Here is a 20,005-nt window from a genome sequence, read left to right as displayed (position 1 = left end):
AGCAAAAAAGAAAACAAAAAACAGGCAAAAAATAAAAAATATGCCACCTACTGGGCCACCACGGCCTGAATACGACTAGAAACCCATTAATGGGCCAGGATTCAGGCCCGCAGAAGGCCCAGTAGGCCCACAGGCACATAGTGACAGAATAGGCCCGTAAGCCTGTATTTGAGAGGAGCTCGAAGTGGTGAGCGCAGCCGCGCTTATAAACCACTGTCGAAGCCTCTCGGCTAGCGAGGTGGGACTAAACATCCCACCGCACCGCGCCAGTTCCAGTACAGACCTTTAGTCCCGGTTGGGGAGGCGGACCGCGACTAAAGGGTACCCTTTAGTCGCGGTTGTTGTCCCCAACCGCGACTAAAGGGTCTTTCTGCGCGGGAACGAAAGCGGCGCCAAAACCCTTTAGTCCCGGTTGGGGAGGCGGACCGCGACTAAAGGGTACCCTTTAGTCGCGGTCCTCCTCCCCAACCGCGACTAAAGGTGCGTCTATAAATACTGCACTTAGCAGTTTCGCCATTTCCCATTCTCCTCTCTCTCGACGCCGAAGCCCTGCCCCGACGCCGAAGCCCTGCCCCGACGCCGACGCCGACGCCGAAGCCCTGCGCGCCGCCGCTTCCGTCCCCAGTGAGCGCCGCCTCCGCCCGTGCCCTGCCCTTGCCCGCCGGCCGCCGCCCGCCGCCCGCCGCCCGCTGGCCCTGCCTGCCGTCCTCCGCGCGCCGGCAGAAGAAGAAGAAGGAAGAAGAAAAAGGAAGAAGAAGAAGAAAGAAAAAGGAAAAAGGAAGAAGAAGAAAGAAGGAAGAACAAAACAAAAGAAAAACAAAAGAAAAACAAAATAAAACAAAAGAAACAAAAAAACAAACAGAGAAAAAACAAAAAAAGGAAAACACAAGAAAAAGGAAAAAGAAAGAAAATAGAAAACAAAACAAATCACAAGACAAACAAACAGAAGAAAAAACAAAGGAAGAAGAAAAAAGAAAGAAGAAAGAAAGAAGAAAAGGAAGAAGAAAAAAGAAAGAAGAAAACAAAGGAGGAAGAAAAAAAAGGAAGAAGAAAAACAAAGGAAGAAGAAAACAAAGGAAGAAGAAAAAAGGAAGAAGAAAAAAAGGAAGAAGAAAAAAGAAAGAAGAAAGAAAGAAGAAAAAGGAAGAAGAAAAAAGGAAGAAGAAAAAAAGAAAGAAGAAAGAAAGAAGAAAGAAAAGGAAGAAGAAAAAACAAGAAAGAAAAGGAAGAAGAAAAACAAAGGAAGAAGAAAAAAAGGAAGAAGAAAAAAGAAAGAAGAAAGAAAAAGGAAGAAGAAAAACAAGAAAGAAAAAGGAAGAAGAAAAAATAAAAACCAAATGAAAACCAAATGAAAACCAAAAGAAAGAAGAAAGAAAAAGGAAGAAGAAAAAAAGAAGAAGAAAGGAAGAAGAAGAAAGAAAGAAAAAGAAAAAGGAAGAAGAAGAAAGAACGAAGAAAGGAAGAAGAAGAAAGAAAGAAGAAGAAAAAAATGAAAACCAAATGAAAACCAAATGAAAACCAAAAGAAAGAAGAAAGAAAAAGGAAGAAGAAAAAAGAAGAAGAAAGGAAGAAGAAAGGAAGAAGAAGAAAGAAAGAAAAAGAAAAAGGAAGAAGAAGAAAGAAAGAAGAAAGGAAGAAGAAGAAAGAAAGAAGAAGAAAGGAAGAAGAAGAAAGAAAGAAGAAGAAAGGAAAAAGGAAGAAGAAGAAAGAGGAAGAAGAAAGGAAGAAGAAGAAAGAAAGAAGAAAGAGGAAGAAGAAAGGAAGAAGAAGAAAAAAAGAATTTTTACTTAAAGAATCTTATTTTTTAATTCCTCCTCCTCTATGTCCCCTTAATCTTATTTTTTAATTCCTTTATACTTAAAGAATTTTTACTACATGCAGGAGTGACATATGGTGGACGATAGAACCGAGCCGCTTAGGGATCCGGAGGCTGAACGTTATTTAATGGACATCATCAACAACGAGATTCCTTATGTGTCGGGCTCAGAATATGAGCAACAAGAGGATATAGTCTCTTCTTTTCTAAACCTTGACGGTGGAACAGAGATTGTCGATGATCAAGAAGGTGAAGGAACGGACATTGTCGACGGAGGTCAACCGTCAACAACCGATGATCTCGAATTGCAAGTAGCAACCACCTCCGGCGAGGTATATATATACATTGAGCCTCTCGTGATACAAACTTACTGAAATGTGAATACATATGTATTAACGCACGTGACTCTCTTTCTTTTTTTAGCCCTCCGGATCGAGTACGACAAAGCGTGGCAAATCCAAGGCGATGAAAACAGGAGAAACATATGCCATTGAGTTTGTCAGTGAAACTGGCAAGCCCCTACAGCACACCTCAAAGTTTATCAACCAATGCGGAGTCGTTGTTAGAGACAACGTCCCGATCACCGTCCAGGAATGGAAGGAGCCAAAGAAGGCACGTCTTGGTTTCAGTTTTGTCGACAAGAGAACGAAAAAGGATTGCTGGAGAAAGCTTATGGAACATTTCATTCTACCTCCGGAATACAACAAAGTCGATGAATTCGGTAACGAGGTTCCGGGTGGACGTCAGAGGAGGAGGCTAGTTAAAGAGTTCGCTCTTCAGAAGATGGGCGAAGCATTCCGGAACTTCAAGAAAAATTTAACCCGTGACTATGTCAACAAGGGCAAGACTCCGGATTTCAATGGACAACATGAGAAACTGAAAGATGATTGGCCAGAATTTGTGAGGCAAAAGCAATCGGAGCATTTCAAGGAAATATCGAAAAAAATAAGGATAATGCGAGTAAGAAAAAGTTCCATCATATTATGGGGCCAGGAGGATACCGCCTTTCAGAGCCTAGGTGGCAGAAGATGGAGGAGGACCTGAGGGTGCGAGGAATCCCTCTAGGTACAGAGGGATGGGACCCAAGGGCCAAAAGCTGGTGGTACGGGCATGGGGGATCGCTAGACCCGGAGACAGGGGTGTGTGTTCACCGGCAGAGACAGTTTGCTCCCACCCAAGCCCTTATTGACGCAATGACCCAAGCTCAAGAGGGCTTGATCAAGTTCAACAGAGAGAAAGACGCACTGACAACAGCCCTCGGGAATGATGAACACGGAGGACGTGTACGAGGCAAAGGCAAAGTTCCGTGGAAAGTAGGGTTTTCCCAGGACAATGACCCGTACTATTACAGAAGCCGTAAGAGAAAGACGGACCGGGATGCAGATCTTATGACGAAGTTTGCATCGGAACTCCATGAGTTGAAGCAGACCGTGCATGAACTAGTGAAAGAAAAATCGGCTGTAGGGCCGCATGAAGATCATGAAGCGGATCGCGGAAGCCAGCAACGGAGAAGCAGCGTGGCTTCCACGAATGCCCCGCCTGCTGCTAGTGCACCGATGATCGAGATTCGTGCACCAGAGCCTCACTACCCCGTGGATGATGTAAAGGAGATGAAAGAATGTGATCTGCATTATCCCGTGGGGAACGTTTCCACGAAGGTAGCTAGCGGCAGTGCTTTACCCTGTACACCTGGAGCACTCCACCACAACAACCCCATTGCATATGGCTATGCTCGTGTCACGGTGGAAGACATAGTCCAAGGGTTTGAGGACCTGGAGATTGACAAACCTACACCCGAAGGGGAGAGAAGACTTGGAGATGTCAAGCGCCAGTTCATTCTATGGAAAAAGAAGTACATAGTGTTTCCAGGCGAGGCGCCAAGGCTAGCAAGTCCACCCCCCTCCGATGGTGGTGGTGGTGGTGGCGGTGGTGGCGGTGGTGGTGGTCGTGGTGGTTCACCTACACCTCCTTCACGCCATTCGACGCCGTCCCCCGATCCACAACCTCCGGCGGGTACGACGCCCCCCAATCCTCCTCCGGCGGGTACGACGCCCCCCAATCCACCTCCGGCGAAGAAGCAGAAGCAGGCGGACAGCAAGGAAACCCGCTCCTGGACTATTAACCCGGACCCTTATGTACCTAAGACCACAAGGGTACCGGAGCCATCACTGAAGCCTCTCCTCCCAAGGCCTGGGGAACTTAGTGAAGCTGAAACCAAATTGGCCGCGTCTGCTGATTATGAGAAATGGAAGGCGGATATGAAGGCGAAAAAAGAGCCTGAGCCCAAGCAAGTATTCACTGAGAAGCAAAAGAAGTGGGCTAAGGATTTTTTGACGACACCGTCCCAAGCCGAGCTGATTATGCCTGACGACTATGGACATGAACTTCGTAGGCAAGCAAAAATATTGAAGGAGGAGAAAGAAGAAAGTAAAAAAAGCGGGAAACAAGTTGACCAGCTCGGGATGCAGAAGAAACAATCGATCCCCCCGCTCATAGTGAAAGCCGGTCCGGAAGAGGACCCCGAGATCATAGCAGCTGCGGCAGCACTTGGATTGACTGTAGCGAGTGCCATGAAACAAGCGTCCGAGATGGGTTTGACTCTTCGTGCCTTCTTAGGCCTTGAGGATGCGCCAGTATGTGAGATAGCATTACAATATGTGCGGAATGGGCCTCTCGTCGAGCCTGCGCGGGAAAAGAGTCTACCACCACAAATGCGAAATCTGCTACGTTGGTACAAGCAATTCATAACATGGGCCGACAAAGAATATATTTATGCGGATGTTACAGATGAGCATCACACCAAACGGTACTTTGTAGAAGTTCATATGAGTGAATTGTTCCAGCTGTTCAATCTGCGCGACCTCGACAAATCTATGCTGAGTTGCTACGTTCTGTAAGTGGTTTATTTCTACCTCATCTCGTTCTTCATTGCCTGCACTATATATATATTGTCCTAACTATATTGTTGCGTACGCTATTATGCAGATTGAAGATTTGGGAATGCAAAATAAGAAACATCCATGATGTTGGGTTCATTGACCCACATATCGTTAATGGACATGTATTACAACATCACCCCGAAGACGTGGAGAAAGACTTGTACAAGTTTCTTAGAAAGCATCAACTCAAAAGTCATATTCTATTTCCTTACCATTTTGGGTGAGTGTTTCTCTCTTGTGCCCATTCTCTTTTGTTTACTCCATGCATGGTATGTCTAATCGATGAGTTATGCATGACTGTGCATGTAACGTGTCCGCAGGTTCCACTGGATTCTGCTAAATATTGAACTTCACACCTCCAGAGTTCTAATCATGGACTCTATGGATTCTGATCCAAAGCGTTGGGCCGACATGAGAAAAATGCTGCAAAAGTAATTATTTTCAATCATTTGAGCTCTATATCGATCGGTCTCTTTCGTTCATTTCCTAATATCAAGTAACTAATAACTCCCTTGTTCATTTAATTTTCTTTGCCCTGTAGGGTTTGGAGACGGTTCTCAGAAGAAATTGTCGGTGAATTCAAACATGAGCTAGATTTCAGAAGGTTAGTTAATGTGGATAAGCAGCCACCGGGGACCAATCTATGTGGGTGCTATGTTTGTGAGAACATCCGGAGACACACCTCTGAGCGGAAGGCATCGGATAGCGTGCGGAACGCGACGGATAACTTGCGGAGGAGGCTTAGTCCAGAAGCTCGCTTCCGACCAATTCAAGAAGAATTAGCAGGATTTTTCATGAGGGAAGTCATCAATCCTAAAGGAGAACACTATACCGAGGACGAAGAAATTTATATGCATACCCGAGATTGACTTGTACGAAGTTGTATATGGTCATCCATCCTAATTGTGTATGGAAACTTGTTCGAAGTTGTATATGGTCACCCGAGATTGAATATATATTATATATTCCTCTTGAATTCTTCTTGTTTGAAATTTCATATGCATGTATATAGTAGCGTAGAATATGTGTACTGAAACTTTATCAAAATTAAAATAAAACACAAAATATAATATAAAAGAAATAAAACACTCCAAACTAAAAAGAAACCAGGTTTAGGGGGGCTAAAACCCTAAACCTGCGGAGGAACCCTTTAGTCCCGGGTGGCCACGAGAACCGGGACTAAAGGTCCTCCGCCCCGACGGACCACGGGCGTCCACGTGGACGGGCCTTTAGTCCCGGTCAGCCACAAAAACCGGGACTAAAGCCTTTAGTCGCGGTCCATAAGAGGCGCGACTAAAGGGGGGTCTTTAGTCGCGCATATTTAGTCCCGATTGCACAGCCGGGACTAAAGGCTGTTGCGAACCGGGACTAAAGGGCTTTTTTCTACCAGTGTTCAGTGCCCAGTTGTTCAGCTTATCGATTCTCAAAAAGAAAAAGTTGTTCAGCTTCTCACAGAACGGGGATGTAGCATTTGCAGAGGTAGAGAGACGTATAACAGCGGTCCGTGGAAGTATTTGTACAGAATTATGGGTAGGAGCCTCTTTCCAACCGCCGCCTCCTCCTCCAAGAAAAGCTAGGGTTCGTGCCTCTCGCCGGCTCCGCCGCAGGTCCGCCTCGTCTCCGGTGGCCCTGGGGTCATGGGGGCGCAGTGGATCCTAGCAAGGTCCGGCGGGAGGGCTCCGTTGTTAGTCGTTCTTTTAAGATTTGTTAGGGTTTGTGTCCTATTTAGGAAGACAAGACGTCGACGGCTCCCTGAAGATGGAATAAAGGTATCCCCACCTAGTCCCCGTTCCGGTGGTGCGTCTAGCATCGTTGGTGGGCGTGTGGAGGGGTGTCTCCGGCGAATCTATCCTCGATGGATTTGCTCGGATCTGGTTGTGGTTCGTCTATGTTCGTGTGTCTTCAGGTTGGATCCTTTCGATCTACGTTATTCTTCATCAGCGACGGTTGCTGTTCTGGTGCGCTGGTCCTACGGGGCCTTAGCACGACGACTTCCCGACTGTCTACTGCAACAAGTTGTGCCCGACTCCGGCGAGGGAGGGGTGATGACAGCGGCGCGCCTTCGGCTCGCTTCAGTGATTGTAGTCGTCGCTAGGTGGTCTACGGATCTGGATGTAATTTTTATTTTTTCTAGTGTTCGTTATACTGCCATGATAGAAGATGAATAGATTCAAAGTTTTCTCGCAAAAAAATTATCTCGAATTGAGCAAGTGAAGAATTTTCAACGATTTTTAAACCAATTTCTGTGGGAATAGATGCATATCGAGTTATCGACACTTGCACACATTTCTGCAGGTGCGTGGCCCTACAAATTTTTGGAACAATCAAAACAACAATTTTAGAGTAGACGGCCCTCCATCTTGAGTTCTTGACGCTTCAGACAGCTACCACTAACTTGACCATGTCAGTCTCATCGTCCGATGGCTTAACATCAAGCAAAACTAATGGCTTGCCAGCTGACAACAAAAGTACCAAGTTAGTACTGAAACTGAGTTTTGAAGTTTAAAAGCACAAACAGTAGCCTCACGCAATGCTTGGGTGCGCTAGATGCCTGTAAGTTTTTAGGGTCAAATAACATCCGAGAAGCTCTATTGTTGGCTGTTGGAGTTACAGTTACTCTTAAGCATATGAAAAGCAAGAAGTTAGTTTGCCGAAACAGAAAGAAAACATAGTCCCATATCACTGTAGCCACGGGATGGCATGCTGTTGCCCCCCGTTCGGCCTTGGACGTCATGGAGCTTTGCCTGAACACTAGGATTTTGGCAGAAACTCCACACTCGCGAGACACGCATATATCATAAGCCGTTCGTCCGGGTGACCCCTTCCAGCCGCCGTGGAGCGAAGCTCCGCCGCGTTGCGTGCACGGCGAGGAAGAGAAATGCACGGCACAGATGGCGTCGATCGGTGCGACACCCCCCAGGCCGGTGGGGGTCAGGAAGCCCTACACCATGAGCAAGTCCAGGGAGAGCTGGACCGAGCCCGAGCACGACAAGTTCCTTGAGGCGCTGCAGCTGTGAGTAACCTTAATCCCTTGCGTGTGCGTCGGTCTGCTCTAGCCTTCCGTGAGTAGCCAAAAAACAATGCTTTTTCACAAAACGGAATCCAAAACATCTAAGATGCGAAAACTGAGACTTTAGGTTGACGGCGGTGCGAGATTAAGGCGGTGGCAAGCAAGATTCCGACGGGCAATGCACGCCCCTGGTGAGAAGAGGCGGCACACAACAACTCGTTTCGTTTTTCGCTAGATCATGAAAAGGCAAGTTTTCATTTAGGCAGCCGAGTCTCGTTGCCACATGACCGAATTCACAACAGCCGCACCTATTGGCCTTCAAGACTCGAGCACGGCTGTGCCACCGCACTAAGCCGAGCCGGGCCGCCTCAACCCCAACACTCCTATTGCTCCCGAGCCTCAAGCGGCGCATGAAGTGGACGCGACAGGATAGAGGCAGAACCGGAGCACTGGTGGATGGGTGGGTGGCGCCTCCCGAGGGGCGAAGAGGAGTCTTGAGACTAGCCACATTGGGAGTAACTTCGATACTAACATCGAGTCCAACTCAGCAATTTTGCTTATGTGGCAATGAGTTAATGAGGAGAGATGTAGTACTAGTAACTTAGCTAGTTACTGTAACATCACATGTCTCAATGCAATATGAGTCTATAACGTAATAAATGAAGCTTTGCATGTTACCACACTTATGTTACTACCCACTATTGAGGTAATAACATAGTCTAGGGAAATGTGTATGTTACTAGTGTATGTTACTACCCATTGTGGCTAGTCTGAACTCGCATGCCTTGTTTGTTCGGGCCTTAGTTTCGACATAACCATCCATGCATTCGCCGTGTTGGCATGGCAAAGTTGATTTGACTGCCAATGCACTGGGACGTGCTTTAACCGGTACACTAAGGCCCTGTTTGGTTCAGCTATTATCGACGGATTTTTGTTTCCTAAAGATTGTTTGTTTCGGCTTCAGCCTTGATTTTTGTTCCCTAAAGATTGAAAACAAAAGGACGCTGATAACGCCCACACGTGTGGTATATTAGACATTCGCTCACACATCGTGTGTGGCGTAACCAGGAGGCAGCCCACACGGGCCATGTGCGGGCGAACATTAAAATTGCCCACGCGTGTGGGTACATCTACTTTCTGCCACAAGCCCAACAAACTCTTATATACTCATCCTCACCCCGTGTGTGGCATAAAGAAATCTGCCCACACGTCCTGCGCACCCGTGGGATGACACTTCAGTTACACCGGGGATGGCAGCTTTAGTCAACCGAGATGGCAAATGTAGTTGCCATGTCTAAGTGTGTGATTAACTAGTTGTCACGTGTGGTCCAACCATAGTTACCATGTATGATTAATCACAGTTGCCATGTGTGTTTGCCTAGTTGCCACGTTCGCACAACTGCAGTTGCCGTCTAGCAACCAAATATAGTTGCCATATGTGTTTACCTAGTTGCCACGTACGCGCAACTGCAGTTGTCATCTAACAACGTACGAGCGTCGTGTGCGAAGAGCAGTTCGCCCACACGCGCGTGGACTAGGCGGTGACGCGCAACTAGAATCGATTCCTTTAGGGTTCGTGCAAAATAGAATCGATTCCTTTAGGGTTCGTACAAAATAGAATCAACGTGCATCGACGCATGTGGGCGAAGCGTAAACGTGCCGCACATGTGGGCGTTAACATTTATGAAAAAAAAAGCCGAAGTAGGGGGAGGAGTTTGGAGAGACATTTCCTTTTTTGCATTTTTGACCTGTTGAATAAGATGAGAAAATGTTGAAAAGAAAAGGAATAAGATAAGAAAATGTGGGCGCGTGGAGCATATACCGCCGGGGGAGAATAAAATAGGAGCGAATCCAACCGACTTTCCGGTGTCTCTCCGGGCGGCGCTGCCCCGGCGGCCGCGCAGGCCCACGTGGTTCGCGCTCGCACGGGTCAGCTCAGCAGATCGGCATCGGGCGCGCGAACCGCATCATGCCCGTCCCAACCAACCAACCGGCCGACCACGCCGCGCCACGCTTGTGGCCACGGGCGGCCGGACGCCCGGCGAAGCCCCCAGAGACGTCCGCCCGCAGCCGCACAGGCAGGACCACCTCTCTCTTTCGGCCCTGACACGCGCGCGCGCGCGCACCACATCGCACCAGAGGGAAAGAAAAGAAAAGGCGAGTGGCCCGACCCGAGCCATCCCACTCCAGCATCCAGACCCGAGCCATTCCCCGAGCAGCCAAGCCACACGCACACGCACGCGCACCCGCACGGAAACCCTAGCTCCCGCGGCGCACCTACCGCAGGCGTACAGTCAGTCGGTCGGCCGCGAGAGTCTGCCGGCGGATGGTGTCGATGAGCACGACGCCCAAGCCGCTCGAGGCCGGGGCGGCGGCGGCCGCCGTGGGGGGAGGCGGAGGGGACGGAGGGGGAGGGGGAGGCGGGAAGGGGAAGGAGCAGCAGCAGGTGGTGCCGGTGGCCGCGGGGCCGCCGATGGCCGTGCCGGCGGACGCGGCGGCGGCGGCGGAGGACGCCAGGATGAAGGTCAGGAAGCCCTACACCATCACCAAGTCCCGGGAGAGCTGGACCGAGCCCGAGCACGACAAGTTCCTCGAGGCCCTGCAGCTGTGAGTTGCCCCCTCCAATCCCATCTTCCTTTGCGCACGCGGCTCATGTCCCGGTAGATTCGGTCCCTGCGTCCGCTCCGCGAAATGTGAAAAATTTCTGCTTTACATGCTCTATCTTGGGCGGGGCGTGTCGATTCCTAATTGGTTTTGGTTGTTGACCGAATTGGGTGGTGAGGATTTTTTCAGAATCTGTTAGAATTGCCCCCAGGCACTCTCCATACACGCGTAGCGTTTTGGGTTGTTCTTTGAGTCTTGGATTTTGATTCGTTCTCTGGCTGAAAATGTGGTGGAGTAAGCATTTGGCGCGCGGTTCAGGGATAACAGAGGGCGTGCATATACTAATAAAAAGACAGATGCGTTTTATTTATTGGATGTTTGTTTCAAGGCACTGGGGGAGGTTTTATTGTACTTTTTGCAAGTTAGGATTCATGTCCAACTGATGTATCACCGGGATTGTATACTTTTGGGCTTTGGTTGGAGCACGTGGTGTACATCTGCCTGCAGCTTGGAAGAGAGGGGAGAAAGAAGTGATTTTGACAAGGGGTTCAGCTATACATTTATATTACTTGTAGGTAGCAGAGTATGCAACTGACAGTATTACTATAAAGGGATTCACCTCTTTCTTTTTGTCTGTTATTATAGGTTTGATCGTGATTGGAAAAAGATAGAAGCATTTGTTGGCTCAAAAACTGTGATACAGGTATAGTTGGTAGCTATCTTAGTATCTACTCCCTCCGTTCCATATTACTCGTCACTGATTTAGTACAACTTTGTACTAAATCAACGACGAGTAATATGGAACGGAGGGAGTACAAGTCCTTGCAAATGCTAACTGGGCAAAATTTGGATAATGCTGGTCAAGCCTTTTAGTGTACCACACATTACATAAGCAAATTGTTCAACTTTTGGTGCACTCAAGTTATACTAGTGAAACAAGTTGAGTCTCATTACAAAAGATGCGCTCTTGTATTGGTTTAAATCACAATATCATGAAAAAAATTGGCGTGCTAAACCTCCTTGGCACACTGCACATTTTCTGTAACAGATAAGGAGCCATGCACAGAAGTACTTTTTGAAGGTTCAAAAGAACGGTACAGGCGAACATTTACCACCGCCTCGGCCGAAGCGTAAGGCAGCACATCCATATCCGCAGAAGGCCTCTAAAACTGGTACTTACCGGTCATGTTTCTACTTTCTAGTCTCCAGCGTGAACTGTTTCTACTTCAACAGTTCAGCGCTTGCTAACTAAAATTTGTTTAGCCCCTGTAGCACCCCAAGCTGTTTTATCACAACAACCTGCTCCTCCTCCCCCTCCTCCGAGGGAGCAAGATGGTGTTGATGTGTCTATGGATGCATCTATGGTTGTACCAAACACAAATGCAAATGCGGTGGTGCCTTCCTGGGACAATGCTCTTGTTCAACCTACACAAGGTCTGTTATTCACTATTGTCATAATGCTGATTGAAGACTAACGATTTATGAAGTACTGAAGTTTCACATGTTGGACAGTTACAAGTGCCATTGCCACAAATAACTGCTCTAGTAGTATAGAGAGCCAATCTGGAACATGGCCAACCTCTGAAGCAGTTGAACAAGAAAATGTGCTGCCACAAATGCGGGGTAAGTTTCCTCTTTAGGCCGTGCAAATCCATCCTTGCAACTGTTATCTAGGCCATCGGCTTAGTCCTTCACTATAGAATGTATGATATATTTTTCCTATTTAAACATTACCTTAAGCTAGAGATAGCTTTGTGAGATCGATTCTATTTCTCACTGTATTCTTACTTCTGCTGCTCCCTGGTTACACGTGCAGCTATGCCAGATTTTTCACAAGTATACAACTTCCTGGGAAGTGTATTCGATCCAGATACAACTGGACATTTGCAGAGGTTAAAGGCAATGGATCCTATTGATGTGGAAACGGTATGTCTGCTCTAAGGCCTCTTTTTTTTTCATTAGAGCAGTTTCATTGTTTCACCATTATATTAGCTTTCTCATTTCAATGGAACTAATTCCTGTATGTCTCTGCCAAATTGCCACTCCTTTTTGCTAGTTTAGGCTGTAGTCTTGGCTATGTTTTCGCGTACAAATATTTGTTGACTACCAAAGAAGACTAAAATAGTCATGCCTTTTGATTAACATGGTCATAGGAGAGATAGTTTCTGAATTTTTTGTCATAATTCTCTTATCCAGCACTGTTATTAGAATAAAAATTAGAAGTTACAATGTTTTGTAGAGTTTGTAAAATTTTGCAGTAATGTGTTAGATATGTGCGAGTTACGAAGAAGGATCACCTACATTTTGCATTTAATAAACAGTCCTTAGTCCTGATGCTCTCATTCCTTCTAGTTTTGTTAAATTTCCTTCTGTGCTGCATTTCATCGTTATCCATTCATGACTTGGAGTTCATGCATTTTATTACTATCATATGCTTATCTGTATTTTTCACACGCAAACTTCTCCTTTTCACTTGCAATGAATATTGATCTGTTGAAGTGACTAATCTACAGGTACTACTGCTCATGCGAAATCTATCGGTGAACTTGATTAACCCAGAATTTGAGGCCCATGTAAGTTTTGTTTCTTCTTTCTTTGCCTTATATTGATGTTCTAATGCTTCTTAGTCCTTACATACTATGGTTGTGCTTGACCACACCATACTTCGACCCAGTGCAATGGTTATGGTGATAGTAGTGTTTTCAGATATTTTTAACCTGACCACAACATACTTCGACCCAGTGCAATGATTGTGGTGACAGTAGTGTTTTCAGATATTTGTATCATTGTCAGGTTACCTCAGATTCCTAGTACACCCTAAAATTCCACTTTATGCTTAATCACAACAATAATGGAAATGGATTTCCCCCCTTCTTAGGTATTCTGATTTCGAAATCATGGGTCCTTAACAGTGCACAGTCTGCTGAAATCTTGTTGAAGATTTTAAATGGGTAATGCATTTTGTGGCAACCCAACTCCTTCATAACTTTGGTGTGACTGTAACTCAGAGCCACTAGCAAATTAAATATCTGCACGCTCATAACCTAGTATAAGTCTATGACCCTTTGCAAACACATGGAAAAAAAGGCACAAAGAATCTTTGCCTTATAGCACAAAATGAAAAAAATAAAAGAAAGAAGACGATGCAAAGCTCAGCCCAACCCCACCCTCTCATCTCTCTGTGAGACCTACACAGGAGAAGCGCATTCTGCTGCCAATCTCTCTCTCTCTCTCTCTCTCTCTCCAGTTCATGGGAGAAGGCATGTCCTCCTGCTTTAACCTCCCGTGCCCCTGCCTTCGCTTTCCGCACCTGCTCAGCCAGCATATTACCAGGGCCTGCGACCTTGTCTGGAGGGGAGCCACAACTTTATATAGCAATATGTTACCGTATAACGACCACATAAAAAACATTTTTCCATGTTTTTTGCTAGGGAAAAAGTTCAAAAGGTCAACTAGTAGTTAATTTTATGGACTGCCAGTGTTCATCTTTTTAGGGGAAAACATGTAATTTTGATAAACATCTTTGATATATATGTTCATAGCAAGTGTCTGTTAGTGCTATGGAAGCACATCAGGTAGCTACAGCGCCCTAGCATGCTTTGATTATCTCTGCCCCCGGACTATCTGATGGAATTTGTACTGTATCCATCTTTTTCAAGCATTACACTCCTGAGCGATTGTTGATCTTCGTGAAACTGTAATGATGCGTTGACCATAGAAATAATAATATGAAACATTTATTCCCTAAACAACCCTGCAAAGATGCAATTTTGTGGTCTTCAAAGATAACCGCTGGTACATATTAGCCATGTTGATCAGCGGCATTGCATGTATTTTGCACAAAACTATGCAAATCAATTAATAGCTTGATTTGTTCCAGTGTATTGTTCTAAAAACCCGACTGATTTACCTTTTTTTGATTGCAGAGGCAGTTGCTCTCGTCGTATGGTTCTGGTGGAGACGAAAATAAACCTGAAGGCATGGAAAATTTCGGGTCCCAGAGTAGCCATCTCCCATCCATGTAAGAATTCAGTCTCTTTCCATGTTCATATGCTTGTGGCCTAAGATGTAGTGCATCTCAACAGAGAGACTATTTGTATTTTTCAGGGTAACGAGTGAGTGAGCGAACATCAGCCATTCACCATGGCAGCTTCAGTTGTTTCCGAGAGACGCTTGTGTTCTCCTTGTATTGGTCCTGTCGGTGTCTAGTCTGGCTATTTATGAATGTTGGTTGGGGCAGTGACATTTGTACAGCTTCCGAAATGGTGCTCTAACCCTAGGCTAGGGTTGCTTACCAAGTTGGTGTAGATAGCCAGTTTTGCGTGCTCAAGCAATTCTTTTCCCTAGGGCGGGGCATAGCTCAAGATGGTTCTTGTATGTATACACCGATAAGTATGTGCTTGTGGATGTACATATGTGTTATTGTGTAAACGTTTGAGATACTGCGAGTATCCTATCAAGGCAAATAATAAGCTGAATAATAAATCCAGCTTGGCGTATTCTCCACTACAATGTAACGATGTGCACCCTGATGCTATGGAGTGGGAGTTCTGAAAAGCGCATCTGCCCTAACAATACTGTGACTTTTAAAAGTTGTGCGTCTGTCATTGATCATAAAGCGTTTGAGCTTCATCCATGGCGTGCTCATATCAAAGTTCACCTGTGTGCTGTTTGTTTCGTATTGCTGGTGTTTGATGCTTTGATTTTCCTTGTGCCGAGTTCCGGTGCATCGTGAAATCTGCAGCTTTGGTCTGTTCAGTTCTGGTGGCACCCTGAAATCTGTAGATTTGGTCTCCGCCTCAGAACTAAAGCAGGTGCAGTGTAGATGCTTTCTTGTTGCTGGTGTTTGTTTGAGATGGGATGATAATTGCTTTGAAATGTTCAAGTTCAGGAATTGCCAGGAACTGTCCTGTTTTTTAAAATGGCAAGGGCTAGTCCTGGATGGCCTCGTTCCTTTTTATTTAGATCAACCGGGAGAGCGCTCCTTGGCTCCCATTTCATTGATAAGGGCGAACTATGGAAACATCACCATGTAGTTATCCTATGAGAAGAAGTAGGTTCGGACAGCTTCATTTGTTTTTCCTTCACAACAGGAGCATCAGCTGGTGGGCCTCATCAAAGCAAATGAAAAAGATTAGGGTAAACATGCATCTACTTTACTTTTTCTACCGTTTACTTTAGGACCATTTTTTTCCCGCCAAACACCTGTCTTGTGCTGACGATCCCATAGTACCATCCGAACCAATTTTTTCAGTCACCCAAGCCTACATGGTCTGCGGGGCATCAATTTGAGGCTATGCATTGGCCATGTCCTAAGAAGCCTGAACCTAACTCCACAAAGCTCTTCACACAACACATGCAGGAAAAGGTAAAAAATGTACATAAAGTACATAACCTCGAAACATGCCAAGTTTTCATACTCGCAGAAACTAAACATCACTCGGCCATCTCTACTTCCTATAAAAAAAATCTGAATTGGTGATGATGGTGTGCCTGTCATCCTTCGTTTTGGATCGTCGGATCTGCATCCAAAGTACACCACAAAGCAATCCGTGCAATTTTACAGAAATACGCCCGCTTCACGTTACACATTTGTAGATAGCCCCTCCAAGTCTCACCTCTCCCGTTCAGCCTTGGCTCTCCCCAACTCATCCAACCCTCTGAAAACAGAAGGCGCTGGAAGAACCACTAGCCGGCGACGCTGAAATTGCTGCAAGAGTTTGCTTCTCAAGTGTGGTTGAATTGACAACTCAGCTGCTAAGGTTTATAAATATTCTTTGGTTCCCTTGTGTCGAATCAATAAAATTGGGTGAAATACTACCCTCAAAAACTGTTGTAATCCCCTATACTTGCGGGTCGTCATATACTTATGTTGTCATTAACCTCAAAATGTCATGTGCACGCTCATCGCCAGCACGTTTTTGAACACCGAATGACTGGCGATCAACATGCAAAATGTCTTGTAGCGTCCAGGTTTGTGGGAACATCCATCGAAGATTCCTTCACCGAGAGCGAAGCCTTTTTTATCTTCAATAACATAAACTACAAATACTAAAATGGTGGTGTGTGGTGGTGGTGGTTGGGGGGGGGGGGGGGGGGCAATTGCCCCCTATGAATCATTGTAAGCCTTTGAAAATAAAAGACCTTTGTGAGATGTAGAGACTTCACAAGATGTACGGAAGGATGCACCAACTTTTTATAGGCTACAAAGAAGAAAAGGGAAACGATGGAGGAATACAATTCTTAAGTTCAACTTATAATTCATCCTTCACCTATGGTGTGATTGGGAGTAAAATCGCAAATTGCTCGAAATCACCACATTTGTAGTTAGGGTACTCCAAAACCACCGATTTTGCCGAAAATCACAAAAAACCACCACTTTTGCGGCAAGTGAGTAACAAATCGCACTGATTTGAAGTTGAGTCGTGTGTAACAACAAAACTGGCGGGTGGGACCCACTTGTCAGGCTGACTTGGCAAAGAAAGCAAGCCACGTGTATAGGTTGACTAGTCTTTCTCTCCCTCTCACTAGTCTCTCTCAGGCATTATGGGTGTGTTTGGTTGAAGAACTAAATGGAATGGTTCCATTCCATTCCATTCCAGTGGAATGTGTCGATTCCGGTCATGTGTTTGGTTGGAGTCAAAAACTAGACGGAATGGTTTTGTTCCTGCGTTTGGTTGAAGAGATGGATTGAGTAAATTTGCCAATGCTTCGGCACATAAACACCATGACACTATGCATAAACTTCTGACAGTGTCACTAGCATGAACTGAATGACAAATAAATTCTTCCCCTCTAAATTTGACGGTGTCACTAGCATGAACTCAGTGATAAAATTTTGAAAGTGCCACAAGAACGAACTGAAGAGATGGAATCGGTAAATTTTGCAACACAAATAATTTGACAGTGTGAAGCATGATAAATATATTCTTCCCCTCTAGTTCATGCTTCAGCACATAAACACTATGCATAAACTGAATGTATGGATCTAAAGTTTGGGTCTCCAGGATAGTATCGCATCGCACAACATAGCAGCACAAACAATTTGGAACAGCAAGTCAGGCCGCCGCCGGCAAGAACCAGCCACACCTCATGCTTCCCCTTCCGCTGCCGCTTGAGGCGAGGTCGGTTTCTTCCGCCGTCGCGTGAGGTGCACCGCTGTGGCGTCTTGTTTCGGGAGCCGCCGCCGCTCCATGTCATGCGGTTTGGTGTTGCCCCGATGCAAGCCCGCTGCCCCACAGCCGCTCACACTCTGCACCTCCTCCTCTTCGGTCAACCATCCCATCTCCTCCGGTGGTCATGCCGGACAGATCGGCAGAGGGAGAGACGAGGGAGAGGCGACGCAGTTCGAGAGAGGGAGAGACGATAGTGTTTCACGTCTGAGAGGGGAGAGCGAGCGGTTCCGCGTGATTCCACCGAATCGGAGGTATGGGTGTGTTCCGGATCTGGGCCGAATATTCGTTTTCTGGGAACGAGTGGGTTCGAGTACTAGTTGTCCACCAAACGCAGGAATGAGGCCCAGGGATGGGTCGAACCTGTTCCATTCCACTTGATGACTAAAACCAAACACACCCTATGTCGAGCACCTAGCGTGCACGCATGACAACTGCACCCGAGCCTTGCTGGTGAGCGAGATGCGGTGCTCGCCGGCGGCACGCATGAGCGCGGGTGCGACCAGGGCGCTCCTCCACGTCGCACCACCGCGAGCACGGGCTCGGCCAGGGGGCTCTACCATGGCGCGCGCGAGCAAGGGTCGGCCAGGGCGCTCCCATGGACTCGGTCAGGGCGCTCGCACAGGCTCGGCCACCTGCTTGCCCCGCTGCGACATTCTCCGCTTTGTGCTGGTCACCTGCTTAGCGCGCACGAGGTCGAGCGCCTGCGCGCCGCGCCGCATCCCGCTCCGGTGAGGCCGAGCTCCAGCGCGCCCGCTCCCCTGCCCGCTCTGCGAGGCGGAGCTCGATTTGGTCGGGAGGTCGAGAGCCAGACCTCCCCGTCTCCCCGAGCTGCTTCGCATGAAAGCCCCCGTGCCACAGGGCATCTTCACGAGGAGCCCCACAACCTCCTACTACCTCCCGTCATCGTCCCGCTCCGGCAGCAGCCGCCGCGCGCCAAGCCATCGCAGACTCGAGCTCCCATGCCACCCCGCGTCGACTACAAGCTCCTGGTGAGCTCCGCCTTCCCCTTCTTCCGCTCTCCCGAGTCTCCTGGCAAGCACCCATGTCTGGGACGAAGACGGCGAGGGCACCGGTGTGTTGTGAGTAGTGACGACCCTGGCCGCTCCCGCGCGTCGTGCTCGGATTCAGGCGGGATCCGGTCAGGGCCGGCGCTGTGAGTACAGTGCCCTAGCACACTTTGATGGAATTTGAACTGTATCCATTTTTTTCAAGCATTACACTCCTGAGCGATCGTTGATCTTCATGAAAACTGTAATGATGCGTACCTTAGAAATAATATATGAAACATTTATTCCCTAAACAACCCTGCAAAGATGCAATTTTGTGGTCTTCAAAGATAACCGCTGGTACATATTAGCCATGTTGATAAGTGGCAATGCATGTATTTTGCACAAAACTATGCAAATCAATTAATTGCTTGATTTGTTCCAGTGTATTGGTCTGAAAACCTGACTGACTTACCTTTTTTCGATTGCAGAGGCAGTTGCTCTCGTCGTATGGTTCTGGTGGAGACGAAAATAAACCTGAAGGCATGGAAAATCTCGGGTCCTAGAGTAGCCATCTCCCATCCATGTAAGAATTCAGTCTCTTTCCATGTTCAATTGTTCATATGCTTGTGGCCTAATAATGTACTGCATCTCAACAGTGACCATTTACGTTTTCCAGGGTAACGAGTGAGTGAGCGAGCATCAGTCATTCACCATAGCAGTTTCAGTTGTTCCGAGAGACGCTTGTGTTCTCCTTGTACTGGTCCTGTCGGCGTCTAGTCTGGCTATTTATGAATGTTGGTTGGGGCAGTGACATTTGTACAGCTTCCGAAATGGTGCTCTAACCCTAGGCTAGTGTTGCTTATCAAGTTGGTGTAGATAGCCAGTTTTGTGTGCTCAAGCAATTCTTTTCCCTGGGGTGGGGCCTAGCTCAAGATGGTTCTTGTATGTATAATCTTTATATGCTTGTGGATGTACATATGTGTTATCATGTAAACGTTTGAGATCTGCGAGTATCCGATCAAGGCAAATAATAAGCTGAATAATAATCCAGCTGGGTGTATTCTCCACCACAATGTAATGATGTGCACCCTGATGCTATGCAATGTGAGTTCTGAATGAGCATCTGCCCTAACAGTACTGTGACTTTTAAAACTTGACACTGTGACTTTTAAAACTTGCGCATCTGTCAATGATCATAAAGCGTTTGAGCTTCATCCATGGCGTCCTCATATCAAAGTTCACCTGTGTCACCTGTGTGCTGTTTGTTTCGTATTGCTGGTGTTCGATGCTTTGATTTTCCTTGTGCTGAGTTCCGGTGCATCCTGAAATCTGTAGCTCTTTGGTCTGTTCAGTTCCGGTGGCACCCTGAAATCTGTAGATTTGGTCTCCGCCTCAGAACTCGCTGCATCAAAACAAGTGCGGTGTAGATGCTTGATTGTTGTTGGTGTTTGTTTGAGATGGGATGGGGATAA

The 20,005-nt window shown here is 46.8% G+C and overlaps 1 protein-coding gene across 3 annotated transcripts; it reads left to right on the top strand.

Annotated features, from left to right (window-relative positions):
* Nucleotides 1-9,876: 9,876 nt before the first annotated feature.
* Nucleotides 9,877-19,116, top strand: LOC123165247 (protein REVEILLE 8). Of its 3 annotated transcripts, none has more exons than XM_044582879.1 (9): nt 9,894-10,372; nt 11,015-11,072; nt 11,418-11,541; nt 11,642-11,803; nt 11,882-11,992; nt 12,186-12,295; nt 12,883-12,942; nt 14,296-14,390; nt 14,477-14,875. In XM_044582879.1, the coding sequence occupies exons 1-9, from the start codon at nt 10,092-10,094 to the stop codon at nt 14,490-14,492; spliced, it is 1,017 nt and encodes a 338-aa protein (XP_044438814.1). In that variant the 5' UTR covers nt 9,894-10,091; the 3' UTR covers nt 14,493-14,875. The 3 variants fall into 3 exon arrangements, with proteins under 3 accessions (XP_044438815.1, XP_044438814.1, XP_044438813.1); XM_044582878.1 differs by having other exon boundaries at nt 11,633-11,803; XM_044582880.1 differs by lacking the exons at nt 14,296-14,390; nt 14,477-14,875 and adding an exon at nt 19,022-19,116 and having other exon boundaries at nt 9,877-10,372; nt 11,633-11,803.
* Nucleotides 19,117-20,005: the final 889 nt, after the last annotated feature.

Source organism: Triticum aestivum, chromosome 7D (assembly GCF_018294505.1).
Source record: "Triticum aestivum cultivar Chinese Spring chromosome 7D, IWGSC CS RefSeq v2.1, whole genome shotgun sequence".
In the NCBI taxonomy this organism is placed as follows: Eukaryota; Viridiplantae; Streptophyta; class Magnoliopsida; order Poales; family Poaceae; genus Triticum; species Triticum aestivum.
This window is presented reverse-complemented; position numbering and strand designations above follow the sequence as displayed.